The 16,026-nt window shown below is 41.8% G+C and overlaps 1 protein-coding gene across 1 annotated transcript in view; it reads left to right on the plus strand.

The window, feature by feature from the left end:
* Window positions 1-701: 701 nt before the first annotated feature.
* The window catches only part of ntsr1 (neurotensin receptor 1 (high affinity)), a 102,191-nt gene continuing 86,866 nt past the window's right edge, over window positions 702-16,026 (plus strand). The window contains exon 1 of the mRNA XM_050065854.1: window positions 702-1,454. Coding sequence (XP_049921811.1) covers window positions 786-1,454 — 669 coding nt within the window. The 5' untranslated portion in view covers window positions 702-785. The remainder of the gene's footprint in view (window positions 1,455-16,026) is intronic.

Below are 16,026 nucleotides of genomic sequence, written 5' to 3' on the forward strand. Positions count from 1 at the left end.
TGAAAGGACTCGTGTAAAAGAACATTAACGTATTTTGATGTTCCACTGGGTGTTAAACATTGTGTAAAGCGATGCTATGTGTATATGTGTGTGTGTGTGTGTGTGTGTGTGTGTGTGTGTGTGTGTGTGCGTGCGCGCGCGGGCGTGTCAGAGAGAGAGAGAGGGGAGGACTTGCTTTGCTACATTGGTCCCAGCAGTGGCAGCTGTTGGGAAGTCACCATTATAGGCACATTTCCTCTCTGCCCTTTCACTGATAATATTTCTCCACACTGAGACTGCATCATTAGCACTGAAGACACAATCTTAACTGCAGCCTCCAACACAATCTGATGTACTGTGATGTACTCCAGCTGTTGCCAAACATTATTTCTTTGCGCTCCTGTCTGTGTCTGAGTGAGAGAGGAGGGAGGAAAGGAGCAAGTGATGCACACACACAGTGAGACAACGCCAGAGTTATCGGTGTCAAGGATGGTTACATACAAAACCAAATTCAAAAACTGCCTCTCAAGGAGTGTACTTGAAATTAAACGATTTTCGATTTGTTGGTCCTTCGCGTTATTTTTGGTTTCCAAGGTGAAACATGAACTCCACTCAGTGAATGGCTGTGCGTCATCGCAGCAGATCCAATAGGGAGCACGCCTCCTGTCGTGCCGAATATAAAAGCTGCTCTCCTCTGACTTTCCGCGGCTGAATCCGTTTTACTCCTAGAAGTGAAAATCAACAAATGCCCACACAGTTTTAACAACCATACTTTGTGTTTCCATGTTTTCACATATAGAGGCGTAATGAATTTAAACTTTACGCTCCCAGGGCACAACTTTGCCGGCTTTGGTGCGCTGGCGCAGAGACTTTTTGGGAATAACTCACTGTTTCCATTTGAAAACGCCACCGCCGCTTCCAAGACGGACGAGGAAGACTTGGAAGTTAACACGGACGTTTACTCCAGGGTGGTCGTCACTGTCATCTACGCTGCTCTGTTCGCTGTGGGCTCTTTGGGAAACTCCATCACCCTGTACACCCTGCTGACCAAAAAGACCCTGCAGAACCTCCAGAGCACCGTGCACTACCACCTGGCCAGTCTCGCCGTCTCCGACCTGCTGATCCTCGTCCTCTCCATGCCCATCGAGCTCTACAACTTCATCTGGTTCCACCACCCATGGGTGTTCGGGGACGCCGTGTGCAGGGGTTACTACTTCCTCCGGGACAGCTGCTCCTACGCCACAGCGCTCAACATCGCCAGCCTGAGCGTGGAGCGCTACATGGCCATCTGCCACCCGTTCAAAGCCAAGAGCATCATGTCTCGCAGCCGCACCAAGAAGCTCATCAGTGCCATGTGGATCGCGTCCTTCGCGCTCGCTGCGCCGATGCTGTTCGTTATGGGCCAAGAGTCACGTCAAGGCGAGAAGATATGCACCGCTATCGTCTCTCCCGTCACCATCAAGACCGTGCTTCAGGTGGGTGTCGGAGAGCTGTCTTGTAGCTGGTTTGTATGTTGGTTTTGCGCGCAGACGTATCCACAGTTAGGCTTTACACACCGGGATAAATTTAAGGGGGGATATAAATATCTCTCTGTTGTCCCCAGCCACATTTAGAACATGAGGTGTTCCTTGTTACTTGCTTGACAGTGTACATACATGTGTTCCACAGCGCATGGTTTTACGACCGAATGTGTCTCAAAACTCCACTTTGTGCGCACTGATACCTTTTCATTTTCTCTGGAAATTACAAAAAGAAACAATGGCATAGCATACGCAGGAAATCATCTGTTTTAAGATACTTCATGCTTTAATTAAGTTTATCAAAAATAATCTGGCCACACAATTGCCAGTTATTCCAACAATTTCTGATAGGAAATTAACAAATTAATGTTGACTCTCGCCAACAGAAACAATATGATGCTTATTTCTGCAAAATGAATCAAACGTTATGCTGGACATATAGGGAAATTATCAGGCCACCAGTTCTTAATATCTGAAAAATAAATATATTTATTTGTTGCCAGCATACACAGCTACTAGTAATCAAACATAAAGCTGCATGAAGGGTGCTACAGGTGTGTCTGTCCTGTTGGCTCAGATCCTGGTGGTGCATTTTCTGTGTTGTGCATGTAGAGCTGAAATGATTGGTGATTAATGCATTAAATGATTGATACTGATCAACCATCAAGACGTTTTTCAAGCAAAAAAGACCCACTTCTCAATTGTGGGAACGTGTTTCTTTCTTTTTCCTTACAATATGCGTGGGGCTGTTGGTCAGCCTCTCATGATGATGATAAACTATTGAAAACCCCAGAGGATCATTCACAGCAGTTAGCGCTGTTCTAGAGGTATTTCTGGAATCCTAAAAAAAAAAATAAAAAATCCAATTTTCTGTTAAGCAGAATCAAACCTCTTTAAAATGTTTTGGATCGGTAAATATGATTTTATATGTGCTTGATTACATTTTATTAATTACTGTATTGCATTTATCTGGTTTCAGTTTTTACTGTGCCATCTTGTTACTGTGCGTCATGGGTTTCTCAGAACATTCTGTACCTTTATTCAGAAATGTGCTGTACAAATTAAGTTATTAGCCTGTTGTTATTTAAAAAAAATAAAGCAATGTTATCATAGAGAAAAAAAAAACAGTTGCATTTGTTGCAATTTGAGAAACGGGTTCAAAAAATGTTTTTATTGTGTAGCAAACTATATGATTTTTTTTTTTTCAGTTTTTGGTGAGAGAAGTCTACGAGGATTTTGAGAATCCCTTCAGGAAAGTGTTTTTTGAAAGCAGGTATTTATGTTTTGGAAATCTGGATGTTTTCAGATTCAGATTCAGATTCAGAATACTTTATTAATCTCCGGGGGGAAATTGTTTTTGTTCCAATGCTCCGTGCAAAGTAGAAATAGAAATACAGCATGAATGGAAACAAGAGATAAAGATGGAGATATAAATAAGATACTAAAATAGACAATGAAATAAATAAAATATTAAAGTTGTAGTTGGTAACTTTTATAAGAAATAACTTTTGTCATATTTGCAGAAACTGCTACTATATTCACTTAGAAGTTTAGGAGACAGATAATCTGTTAAGAAAAAACCCCCCACATTAATTAGGGGTGTGGGAAAAATTGATACACTATAGTATCGCAATATTTTTGTTTGACAATATCCTATCATCACACAGTGTCAAGTATCGATTTTTTTATTATATAACCTATTCATTTTACAAATACAAATTGAACTGTAGGTAGCCTACTAGAATCATATAATCATTCATACATTTTAATGCTGCCAAAAATGGCTGAAGTGAGATGAAAAGACTTAAGAATTAAATAGACATTGACAAAGTTTTCCTTTGAGCACATAATTTACAGTTGGAAAAAGGAAATAAATTGCAATATATTTTACTGCAATACTCAGCATATCACAACATATTTAAAATTGCAATAGTATTGTTTCGTGACATAAGTATCATGATAATATCGTATTATGGGTCCTCTGATGATTCCCACCCCTAAAAGTCCATTCTCACTGAGGGCAAATATCCGCACGGATTATTCTCGCGGAAAAATATAAAAGCTGATTTCATGGGTTCTTATGGAAGTTTGCACACTGGGGCGGAACTTTCGTGCAGTGAAAAAAGTTTCTGCCCAGACTTTAACCCCCCCGCGGAATGTGCCGGCGGAACTACACAGCTGGGCCAGTGAAATTGTTTGTTTATAGTCGCGCAGACCGGGAGAGTCCGAAATCCAGTCAGGCAGGACAGTATGGGAGAAAGGTTGATAAACCTCGTTTCACAGCACCCCGTCCTTTTTGATAAAAGACGCAATGATTTTATGAACAATGAATTAAAGGACAACGTCAACAACGTCTGGCAGTCCATTGTCCAGCTTGGTGGCTATGGTGAGAGTGGTAAGTGCTAAAGAAAGTTGATGTTGACGCTTGTTAAACGTTAGCTTGCTAGCTTGCTGCTGCTGCTGCTGCTACTCTCGTCCATGTTCACCCACACCCGTTCACACTGCGCGGAATTGGAACAAAACAACAAATTCCACACCGCGTCCTTACCGCGCCTGTATGTATGGTTTGAACGCGGAAAAGCGCTGCGCGAATATTCCGCAAATCCGTCCCACAGTGAGAATGAACCTTAAAGGCGCTGTATGTAAGAATGTGGCCAAAACGGTTACTGCACTCAAATTCAAAATACTGCCGCGAGTCGTGTCCGCCCCCCCTCCCCTACAGATTTGAGGTTGCTGCTCTGTGCTGAATTGCTGCGTTGTGCTCCAGCGTCCGGCAAAAATAGAAGTCCTGCGTATCTGTTGTGGAGGGCTCCGGAGTGCCGCAGCTGAGATGGAGCTGGAACGCAGCACAGCCGCAGCCGGTGGCAACACACACACATTGACTACAACTGAATCCTATCGGCTCCCCTGCCGTGCCGGAGCGCAGACGCAACCAACACGCATCTGGTGGAAATTGGGGGTGATTTGTTTGCCCACGGGCGGCTGCCCTGGCAGGGCCGCGTCGCCGCGTCCTTGATCTTCGGTTTTCTGGCGGACCGTTTGAGCAAGTCCGGCTTCTCTGCTGCTAACGCTGCTGCCAGGATACAGCTGAGGAGGAGCCGGCTGCTAATGCTATGTACTGGGACACTGCTAATGCTGCTTGCCATGCTGCTAACGTTTGTTTCTCAAAAAAATCAGTCGGGTTGATGACCCACCTACACATGGGCTACAATGTATGATCGAACATGAATAACAGTTGAAAGTATTCGAAATGTTCATCCCCATCTAATCTCTCAAGAAAGATTCTGCAATTTACATTGTAGAATCTGTCGGCAGTCTTGTGTGGAAGACGACTAGAGGGGGGGGGGGGAGCGGGGCTTTGAGTTTGAACGATGCTGTGCTTTAGCCAATCACAATGGAGGGGGCGTGGCTGAGACGTGCAGGTGTCCCCAGGAAATGTGTACCTACAGAAACAGCAAGCTCCGCGTTCATAGTGACAACTCCACCCAAAACGCTGTCTTGTCAACGTGAAATTTTTTTTTTTTCCAGCGGATGTCTTAATTACAACATGATTGAGCTAACTGGAGTAGTTTCATGTCGTATCCGACAACGGGAGGCTTTTAACAGATGACGTCCTGATGTTAGCTTTGCTAACTGTCCCTGTCAGCTGCAGCCACTGATGCTTTCTAGACATCGTGATTTCCCATAACTGAATAAATACCACACATAGCAACACAAAGCTGCTTTGCTAGCTCAATCATGTTGTAACTAAGATATCCGCTGGAAAAAATATTTTATTCACGGACTGTTTATTGAGTCATTACCTTATTTTTATACAGTCTATGGTTATTACAGACACCACTAACGGCTAACGTTAACAGCTAACGGTTAGGCCAGCTAATATACGATAACCATGTTATTAATTAGCCTACAAAATGTGCACACAGAAATAGTAACATTTGTTCAATCATTGTGTTTATAGACTTAACAAACATCAGATTAGTCTACACGGTGATAAAGTGACGTGAAAAATGTGATATATAGCTAATATTATATATACTATAATATATATTCCCTGGGTTTGGGTTTAGTCGCACCGTCAGCCATTGTAGCTCAGTCGTAACTGTAACTGATGCTGTGACTCTACTGATTGCATGACTGGTAGACGGCAGTGGGTGGCGCAACAGGCCAAAACACAAATTCAAAACATAAACATGATTTGCAGACCGTAAAAAAATTTTTTAAATGCGAATATTCTGGCTGTACTATTGTTGTCAGTGAGATCAGTATGTTATATGAACATTATTCCTTAGTCTCTGTGACATATTAGGAGGATTTTACGACTATTTGCTTTAGATTTCTCACATAAAGCTCCTTTAATACTTATGTCTACTCTATTGCCTTGTAGCACTACTAATGGCCATACTCTATGAGAATGAAAACAACCAATCAAAGCATAGGAGTCTCTAACACAGCTGTCAATCACTGCTTGTGAACTGCGGTCCAACTGTCTAACTAGGCAGCGCTGATTTAATATCAAGACTCTGTAACTACATTGCCTTTTTCTCGTCCCAGCATTTCTAGAAGCATATTTCAGTGTACTGTTTAGCTATGAAATGAGAATTGAGAATTTGTTGCTGATGTTGCTAATTTCTCACTGATTTCACCCTATATTCCTGCCGGAACATGTCCAGTCTTGTTTAGAAGCTTTAACTGGTGATTTTCCATGGGAGAAGATGTGGCTATACACAGTCATTCCCCAGTTGCAAATACACTGCTACATGTAGCTACATGCTATCTTCAGCAAAATGTAATCTTGGTTGCCAATGCTGTTAATATATCCCTGATTTCAGATTATATTCCTGCGGGAACATGTCCAGTTGTGTATAGAAGCTTTTATTGGTGATTTTCAACAGGAAAAAGAGCCACTATGAACAGTCACTCCGTGGCTGCAAGTACACTGCTACATGTAGCTACATGCTAATGTCAAGGAAATGTAATTTTGGTTGTAGATATTGTTAATTTTTGCTTTATTTTTGCTGGAGCATTTTCCCACTGGAACAAGTCTAGTTGTGTTTGAACTGGTGATTTTAAAAATGCTTGGTAGAATGTAGAAAGTGGTGCTATTCTCTGTTACAGTCATTCCTCAGCCTCAGTAATGACGCAGAGACACTGAGATGCCGAAGACCTGGACCTGGGGGCATAAAGAGACAGGCGCTTAAATGGAGCTTTCTCAGACAGAGGGTGAATACAGGTGTTCCAGCACAGACAGTATGAGGAAAACAAAGTGTATTCTGAACATTAGGTTTAAGTTCAAGTATGAATCTGAAAGGAGCATTAAAGGTTCTCTTTCTTGTAAAGAGGCTGTGAGTTATAAGCTAGTGTGTGTGAAAGACACAAAGAGAGAGAGAGAGGGAGACACACACACACACACGTCTCTATACTCAGAGCACAGCAGCCCCCTCTAAACAAAAAAGGTCATTTCTCAAGTCTGTCCCCACTGCTCCCTAAGACAAATGGTTGTGTCTTGCAGGTTGTAGGTCATATAAATGATGAAGCCAATCTGCCTTACTTTGTTTACAGTGAGCATACTTGGTATTCACTCAGAAGCTCAAGTGTGATTTGGGTTGTGAGAGAATTGGAAATGATTAGGTGAGGTGCTTTGTCACCCCGGTGTATATTTACAGACACTTGGTATGATGCAAAAGGAAAGGTGACATCAGCTGAGTGTATCTCATGTCTGTCTTCGGCTTTTGTGTAATCATCTCAATCTCCATCATCACTTTCATCAGCTGCAGTGTCTGCTGTGTCTGGCTTCAATCTCTCCTGTCTTCCTACGCTCATCCGTTTGTCTTGTGTTTTGTTTGTCTTTCTGTGTCTCGTCTTTAGTCTGCTTTTTTGCCTTCCCTATTCATCATTCCTGCATGACAGTAACTGACTGTAGCAGTGCCAAGGCTAACAATTGTTATCTTCCGATGCTTTCATCGAGGCTATTGGCATTCGAGAGCCAGGCTCCAGCAAGTACTCTGTCTCAGCGAAGAAATATTTTCCCACACAAGAGGTCCTAGCCTATAGAAATCACTTAAGACTTTGTGTTATTTTTTCCACTTGATGTAAAAGCAGAACAATAAATAAGTAGGGGCAGCTGAGTCTGGGGACATAATATGTGACGTACACTGGCAAGTAGGCAAACGATCAAATTGCTCCCATAATACTGTAAGAATGTGTGTGCTTGTGAATATACTGTGCTGTGTATGTATATGAAAGATGCAGTATATGATGGTTCAGTAGGTGTCCTGCTGCTATGGACGGTCCCCAAACACTCTGCATGTTCTGACAACAGTGAGTGACACTGGGGGGAGAGNGTGAGAGTGAGAGTGAGAGTGAGAGTGAGAGAGAACTTAAGCAAAAGGGAAAGATGAGGAGGTCAGAGAGCAAGTGGGCAGAAGCAGGGGGGCCTGATCCTGTGTAGATTAATAGGAGGAGCGTGCACTGCTGGGTTAAGAGTTCAGTCCCCCCTGCATTTAGCCAACAGGCTTAAAATTCGACAGTAGTGCTGTGAGTAAAACTCTACTCTTAAAAACAGCCCAATGCACAACATCTGAAAACAATTTAAAGTTCCTCAAACCTCAAAAGGCAGGCTCTCAAATGTTACCATTTCATGGTAGCACATGCATATATACATATTTTATAAGATTTTATTCAAGGTTTGCTTCCAGACCAAGAGGGGAAGGGGGCTCATCATGTAGGCATGGTGGGCAGGTCATGTAATTGCTCTAGCCGAAGCCAAACCTACACAGTTGTTTGGCTGCACACACACCAGCTGTTCTTCTGGTGCATTTCTTAAACCTTAAAGGGAAAGTTAACCCCTCTAACCTCTTGTGCTATTTATCAATCTAGATTGTTTTTGTGTGAGGTGTTGAGTGTTGGAGATATCAGACGTAGAGATGTCTGCCTTCACTAGTATATAATGGAACTAGATGGTACTCAGTTTGTGGTGCTCTAAGCACCAAAAACTATGCTTGACAAACTCAACAGCATTGTCTCTTTAGAAGGTATGACCTACTGTATATACTCAAGATACTCCACAGTAGGGATGGGAATTGATAGGATTTTATTAATATCAATGCCATTATCGATTCTGCTTATCGATCCGATTCTTTATCGATTCCCTTATCAATTCCTCCTGTGAATTTTCTGTGTAGAAAAAGTAGACCTTACAGGTTTTTGGTGTCAACAACATAAATTATATTGAGTTTCTATTCTAAACAAGAGATAAGTGCTAAGTAAGTAAGTAAGTAAGTAAGCAAAATATGAAATTGGTCCACTGCTATCATCTAAAATGGAACAAATGAAAGAATATTTGTACAGCATTTGTTTTCATCTACGTCAAATAACGTGACAGAATCTGTTAGTGTTGACACGGTACCAAAATTGGGACCCACGGTACGATACCTGTGAAAGTATCACGGTTCTGAGTAGTATCACAATACCACTGCAAAAATGAGGCAGATGTGCCTTTTGTCATTTATAAAAAGATAAATCACTTTTCTATAATACATCAATGATATTTCAATGGAATAAATTACTTATTGACTTCTTCATACTTCAAAAACAGCATCAATAAGTGATTAACATAGGGGGGATCAAAATAAAATAAATGAATAAATAAAATAAAAATCAACCAGCCACCCTCCTCCCCTGACAAGTTAAGAACAGTCCCTTACGTGCGGTGAGCCTGCTGAATGATTTATTTTGCTCGCACAAAACTATTTTTAGTCGCAAATGCGAGTAACGTTAAAATGCTCGCACAGTAGAGCCCTGTAGTGGAAAACAAATCACTGTAGCATTGGTGGTGTTTCCGCCCCTGCGTGTAATTACAGTGCTGCATAAATTGCACGTCATGCTGTTGTGATGAGTGAATGTCATGAGTCTTTTTTGGTGAAGTGAAGCCAAGCTTTCGACTGCTTCTGTCTCTCCGCCATTACGTCTTCTTTGTTGTTGAACGTGCTGCTGACTGACGAGCGTGACGTGCGTCATCGACGTAAAGATTCGGCGTAACGAAAAGAATCGATAAGGGGATCGTTAAGCATAAAGGCTAATGATGTCGATGAATTGAACCAGTTGGAAAAGGTTCTTAACAGGAACCGGTTCTCGATTCCCATCCCTACTCCACAGCCTTGTTTTGAGCAGTTTCACAGAGGAACTATTTTCATTCTACCGAACTACACCCGCCAACCGTATCACCACACAAAAGGAAGCATGAATCTACTGCTAGCTCACCTAGCACCACTGAGCCACCTAATGTTACAGCTCAGCTAAGCAGGACGAAATAGTTGTCATTTAGGGCCATTAGTCGATTAATCGCCCGCATGTTTGATATTAATTTGATGATTAAATTAAATGTTTTGGTCGGGGCAACACAATGGTTTGAGTTCAAGGTATAGTATAAGTAACATTATTAACACTGTGCTACATTACAGAGAAATACAAAATGGTACTAATGACCCTTCATTAATATAGGCCTATATTTTATCTACAAGTGCACGTCACACACTGAGCGAGCCACCTGTTAATGACGCTGTCGGCGTGCAATAATGATTGTGCTAAGTGGCAAATGGGCATGTAGCTACTTCCATGTTTCAGATGATACGTCGTGTTTGTAATCGACAAGTGATAGGCAAATGTTTGCCTGCAGTTTACATATCAATTTGAGTTCGCCTTCACCTTCTCGAACACTTTGTATTTCCTGCCCGACACGTTATTAACTAGCCTGTGGAATAACCGCATGTACCAGCCATGGAAATTAACGTGACTCCTTTGAGACACACTCCTTTGTTTGTTTTTTTCTGCAACTAAGCGACCAATGAAATTTTGCCAACTAATGACCTTTCTGGTTGACTAACATTTGGTCGACAGTTAGGGAACAGCCCTATTGTTCACATCATGTGCTGTCATAAGCATGAGCCTCTCGTCCCTGAGTAGATGCATGCTTCCCTCTGTGCAGTGATATGGATGGCGGGTATAGTTTGGTAGAGACATTACTGTTTTTCAAATAAATATATTTTTAGCCAGTGCTTTGAGCACCAAAAGGCGAATACCATCTAGCTCCATTACACTGGAGAGAAGGCAGACGTCTGTACAGCCGATATCTCCAACGCTCAAGATTTAAGAAATGTGTTTACAGTGCAGTCAAACAAACTAAGTGTTATGGCAGTTCAATTCAGGACCCAAAAGCAAGCACAATCTGAACACAGAGAGGTTTGGACACTTTATTGTGTAATGCTGCTGGATGGCTGAAGGCTTGGCTGAGGCAATCAGGAGTCTGGCTGAGGAGGGCGAGGTAGGGCTGAGCGGGACACGCAGAGGAATTGATGGCTGAACTTCCGAGTTGGTAGCAGGAGACGGAGACAAAGCGGGTCATGGCCATTTGTGACATTTGAGACAGAGAAAATGAATAAGACGATGCCCAAAAAGCTAACAAGCAAAATATTCACAGAACGAAGGCCTGGACATCTCTACCACATACATGGGAGACTGAGCAATCTGGCAGAGTCTGGAAGTCTGAGCTGGGGTTTTATACTGTGGTGGCTTGATTGGTGGATGAGGTGCAGGTGAGTAGGAACAGCAGCTGCAGGAGATTAGGTGGATTGGCTGAAGGAGGGAACCAACAGTCCATGCCCAGCAACACACAGAGACAGACTGAGACAAACATGAAACACTAGGGACGGGAAACAATAAGTAACACAAGGAAAGGGAGAGGCAAGGCCAAAACTCTACCACTGAGGAGGTTTAGCTATGGCTGGAGCAACTACTTGACCTTCCCACCATGCCTTGAAGATCAGCCCCCTCCCTCCTTGGTCTGGAAGCAAACCTTGAAGAAATGTTTAAGTTAGCATTTAGCACGCAAGGAAGTGTTAGGTTACGGAAAGGGTGAGGGTTGCATCTCAAAACTTACCGACTGAATCAATTTTTAAGATCAAGTATAATGAATAAAGTAAATGAATAAAGTGGATTATTGACATGTTGGTCTCATATTCACGTTGCATTTTAACAAGGTTCAAAAAGCTGCCGCTGTTTGCGGGTTTGTCTTTTGCTGGAGGTGGGCAAGTTTTGTAGCGGGCATGTCCTAAAGCCACAGAAAGTGGCTGCAGCTATACATGTCTTAACTGTGTGTATACTGACACAGGAGGAGTGAATGAGGGAGGAAGAGAGAGTGTGAATGAGAGAGAGACTAAAAAAACTTAAAAGCAAGAGAGGATTTGTTTTTAATTTCTTCAGCAGGATGTGGGCAAACATGTAGTGAAGTTAACTCACTGCAGTTAGACAGTAAGCTCAGATATTTCCAGTACATTTATATTTAACATGCTGTTCGTTTAGCCTGGTGCCGGTGTGTGCACTTACCTTGGCCTGTGTACCTGGGAGCTTGTTTGCTGTTGTTGCACTGAGTGCTCTCCTGCTGTTCTGGGGTCTCTGCTTGGCTTGTACTGGGTCATGTTGTTTATGCAGCAGGGTGAGTTAGAGCTGCAAAACCCACTGATTCATTCAGATAATGTTTTTATTTATTTTCTTAAAGGTTAAAATGTTGCTGTCATTATGGTTTACAAATTTCTTTCCTTGCTGTAGACTCACAGTGTCTTTGCATGGGTCAACTAATGGCACATTCACAAGCAATATAAACAACATTTATATATATGAGCCAGTAATGTAGTCTGTTTTACAAGTATTTGATCATAAACCAAAGTATTGGCTAAGTTAAGAAGTGGCTAAAACGTGGCCACACACACACACACACACACACACACACACACACACACACACACACACACACACAATGACCATACACCAAGAACACTACATCATAGTCCCAGATGCCAGAAGAAAATGTTGGCATTGTACATTTCTGCAAACTACAGATGCGTCACATTTCTACATTTAAACATACCTTATCAATGTTTTTAAAGTGACGTTGCACATGATCTCACTTAGTCACTGGGAGGCAGAGGGGATGGTGGATGGCATGACACCTGTGCAAAATGCCTGCCAATCTGCAGACCACTGTTCAAGACCAGTGTTGGGGGTAACGTGTTACCAGAGTAATGGGTAACAGTAATATATCATGATTCAGCAGTAATGAACTAATAACAACCCAACAGGATTTCGGGTAATGTTATTACATTTATAATGTCACGCAACACATTACCATCCAAAATAAAATGCTTTTTGTTTTTCTTTTTCCTTTAACATCTCCGAATGTTGTTGTGTCCTGTCATGGCATCACAGACTACATTTGAGAAGAGTCCCATTATCGGAACATCTGGGTCATGGTGCACTGTGCGTTATCATGTTCACGGTGTTTCCATTAATACACCTGCAACGTCTACAACATGTCTCGTTCTGCTCTTGCGTCCTAAGGCTGCCTGAAAGCAGCGCAGACAAGGAGCTGGCCTCCGGTTTGTTTTTTCCTTGTCCTGATGATCAGTACATCCTGCCTTAGTAATGTTTGTATATGTTGGATGTGCAGAGCAACACTGGCACACCATCCTGTTCTTATAAACAACTCTCTCTCCACTGCTGTTGTAGCTGACCGGCACACTGGGAACCAGCAGGTGGGGTCATCCAGCTCTGGTGTATTAATTTGCGCTCGTCATAGTGAGTGATTCATATGTAATTTGGTTTGTTGTGCTAACCTCAATATTTGTTTATTGTGTTTCATATCAGAGGCCCACAAATATTTAGCTTTATCTCATAATTGATCAGACTCAGACTGATCCTCTGCCTGACCCTCCCTGTGTCCAAGGATATTCATTTATTTGTAACAGTCTAGGCTATTTATTTGTTATTTATCTTTCTTCTTTTTTCATTTTAATACAAAGTGGTAACCACTGTATGTGAATGCATGAATGGGTCAGACCTGCAGCACTGGATTTGAAATGAACTGTAATAAACTGGAGCTTCTGTGCTTTGATTAGCTGTTGTGAAACAACATGACCCTCATCCATTTAAAATGAACATTAGTTCTTCTGAGGTCATTTTGGTGAAAGTAATGCAAAAGTAGTGTAATAGGTAACTAATTACTCTACACAGAGTATTATTGTAAAGTAACGTATTACTTTCAAATTAAGGTAACTAGGAATAAGTAAGTTATTACATTCTCAGAGTAACTTGCCCGCCAACTTTTTGGGGAGTCACTGCTGCATCATTAGCTGTGTTTTCACCAGCTGCTTTTCCAGCCAGGATTGTTGTACAGCAAACATAACTATGTGTTTTTTGTACCAAAACCTAGTCACACATTAACCACAGCGTTGTTGAAATGTAAAGTTGCAAATTATCATTTCATAATATAGACCTGCACTTATAAAGCCCATTCCTACTCTACTGAGCATTCAAAGTGCTTTAAAGTGGAAATGAAGCAGTCATTTAAGTTAACGTGATTTACTAAATGGATTTCCACTCTAATAAACAATTATATAACAAACATGACAAAAGCAAAAGCCCCGTTATATCTTTCGTGACAAGGGCGCCGCCATCTCGCAGTACTATAACCTGTGATGTCACAGGGTTGGTTTGTTTGGAGTTGGAGATATACGGTAGAGTGACAGATAAAGACAGTGACAAAGTTAGACATTGAGAGACGAAGACAGGTAAAGAATAAAGCAATAACGTTTGAGTGTCTCTCTCACATTGAACACATCTATCACTCCACACAGCAGTACTCATCAGCACCTGTTGCACCCCACACATCCCCAAGTCCAAAGATCTCCACAGCATCTCTGCAGCACAGGATTTATCTGATGGGAGCCTGGCTATTCAATATAGCAGCCAAAATTACTGTCCAAAATTAAAAACGAACCACAACCCATATAAACGTCCGGGCCTGAAAGTATTCACCTAAAACTCATGTTATCCCACACCATACAGTCAGCGGTCATCACAGCTGATGCAAACTGCCAAAGAAATACTTATTACCACGTTTTCCAAAGCAGGAATCCAAACATAAAAAAATCTCCATACGTTAACTCCAATGCCATTATCTTCCTCACCATCATCTTGTTTATTCCTCTTGCAATGCATGCACTAAAGTTTTTTTTAGCTAGCTTGTCCTTCACGTGGCTCGGCTGCCGAAAAGCCATCACACGTGTCTAGTGGCAAAAAAAATAAATAAATATACATATACATATATATGTCGTAGCCATCACGAAACAACGTAAGGCACAATAATTTACTTTTTCAAGCAAAAGTGTTGATCGTCCGTCCAGCAACCCGCTTGAGGCCTCACTTGATGTTGTGTTTACCAACAAAATTAGCATTTTTGATTGGCCGATGTTAGTGCTACCTGCTCGCTACTGCAAATGTTTAGTCATGACCAACATAACCACAATAGCACTGGAACTTTGTATTGGTCCTGAACTGCAGTAACACACAACAGACACTTCATGACAGATACTATCAGTCTCTAAAAACTAGTACTAGTAACTATTACCTACTACAGCACCTAGTAAAAACACATTGTACATTAGTGCAAATCAGGAGGACATTGCTAATGTAGTGAGGTGCATGATTGTCCATGGAGTGGACATTAGAAATAACTGTACATTGATACTTTTGATAGTCACAAAAGAATAATAACTAGTAGAACTGTAGAAGAGAAAATAAGTCAGTGAGGACAACAGAGGATACATTGGATAGTTTTCTATGCATGGTTATTGAAAGAATAACAATACAACAAAAAGTGCTTAGGTATATGATTCTTTAATAAATCAGTAGTCAAGACCTAAGAATATGATGTGGCCACATCTGTTTTGGCAACCGACTGCCACCCATCGGTACAGAACGTAATGCGTCAGGACTATAAATGCATACAGCATGAGTATGACCTCTGGCACATTGTGAAGTCTGTCAAAAAATGACTGCTGCAGTGCCACAACGAGGAGTTGTTCGAGTGGATCAGAATGATCACAAACCATCTTTGGTTTTGTGTCACAACATGCGAGGGAAATGTGACAAGGTTAAAAGAGAAGTGGATCTCAGTCCTGCTTCACATAACCAGTGTGCACCACTGGGTGTCTGTTGAGACAATCACAAAGTGTGAGCCCTGTACCTACACCCCCGAGGAAGAGTCAGCGTCCATTGTAATCCAGTCTCCATCCTCTGTTTACAGTTCAAATCACTTATGTACATATGTTATCATATAATGATGTGTGTTCCACAATTATAATATAATGCAAGTCCGAGCTCAGTTCTGTTAAGCCTAAGTTTAAAGAAACCGAAACTGGATCCACAATGCAGATTCAGACAAACAGTTTTTATTGTCCAAGTCCATGGGTGAGGAGAGGGGAAAAAACTCAGGGCTGGGGAAACTTCCAGGGAGGAAAAGGTGGCTGGCAGAGCGTGGCAGAAAACGGAACTGAGGATATGGCAGGGCACTGAGGACAAAGAAACAGAGACACAGGTTAGCAAAAAATCAGGTTGGTTCCAAGATTGAAAGTGCAAGTCCAAAAAACACAGCAACAAAGGGCCGAGCTGGTTACCGCAGACGGATAATCAA

Source organism: Epinephelus moara, chromosome 16 (assembly GCF_006386435.1).
Source record: "Epinephelus moara isolate mb chromosome 16, YSFRI_EMoa_1.0, whole genome shotgun sequence".
NCBI lineage: Eukaryota > Metazoa > Chordata > Actinopteri > Perciformes > Serranidae > Epinephelus > Epinephelus moara.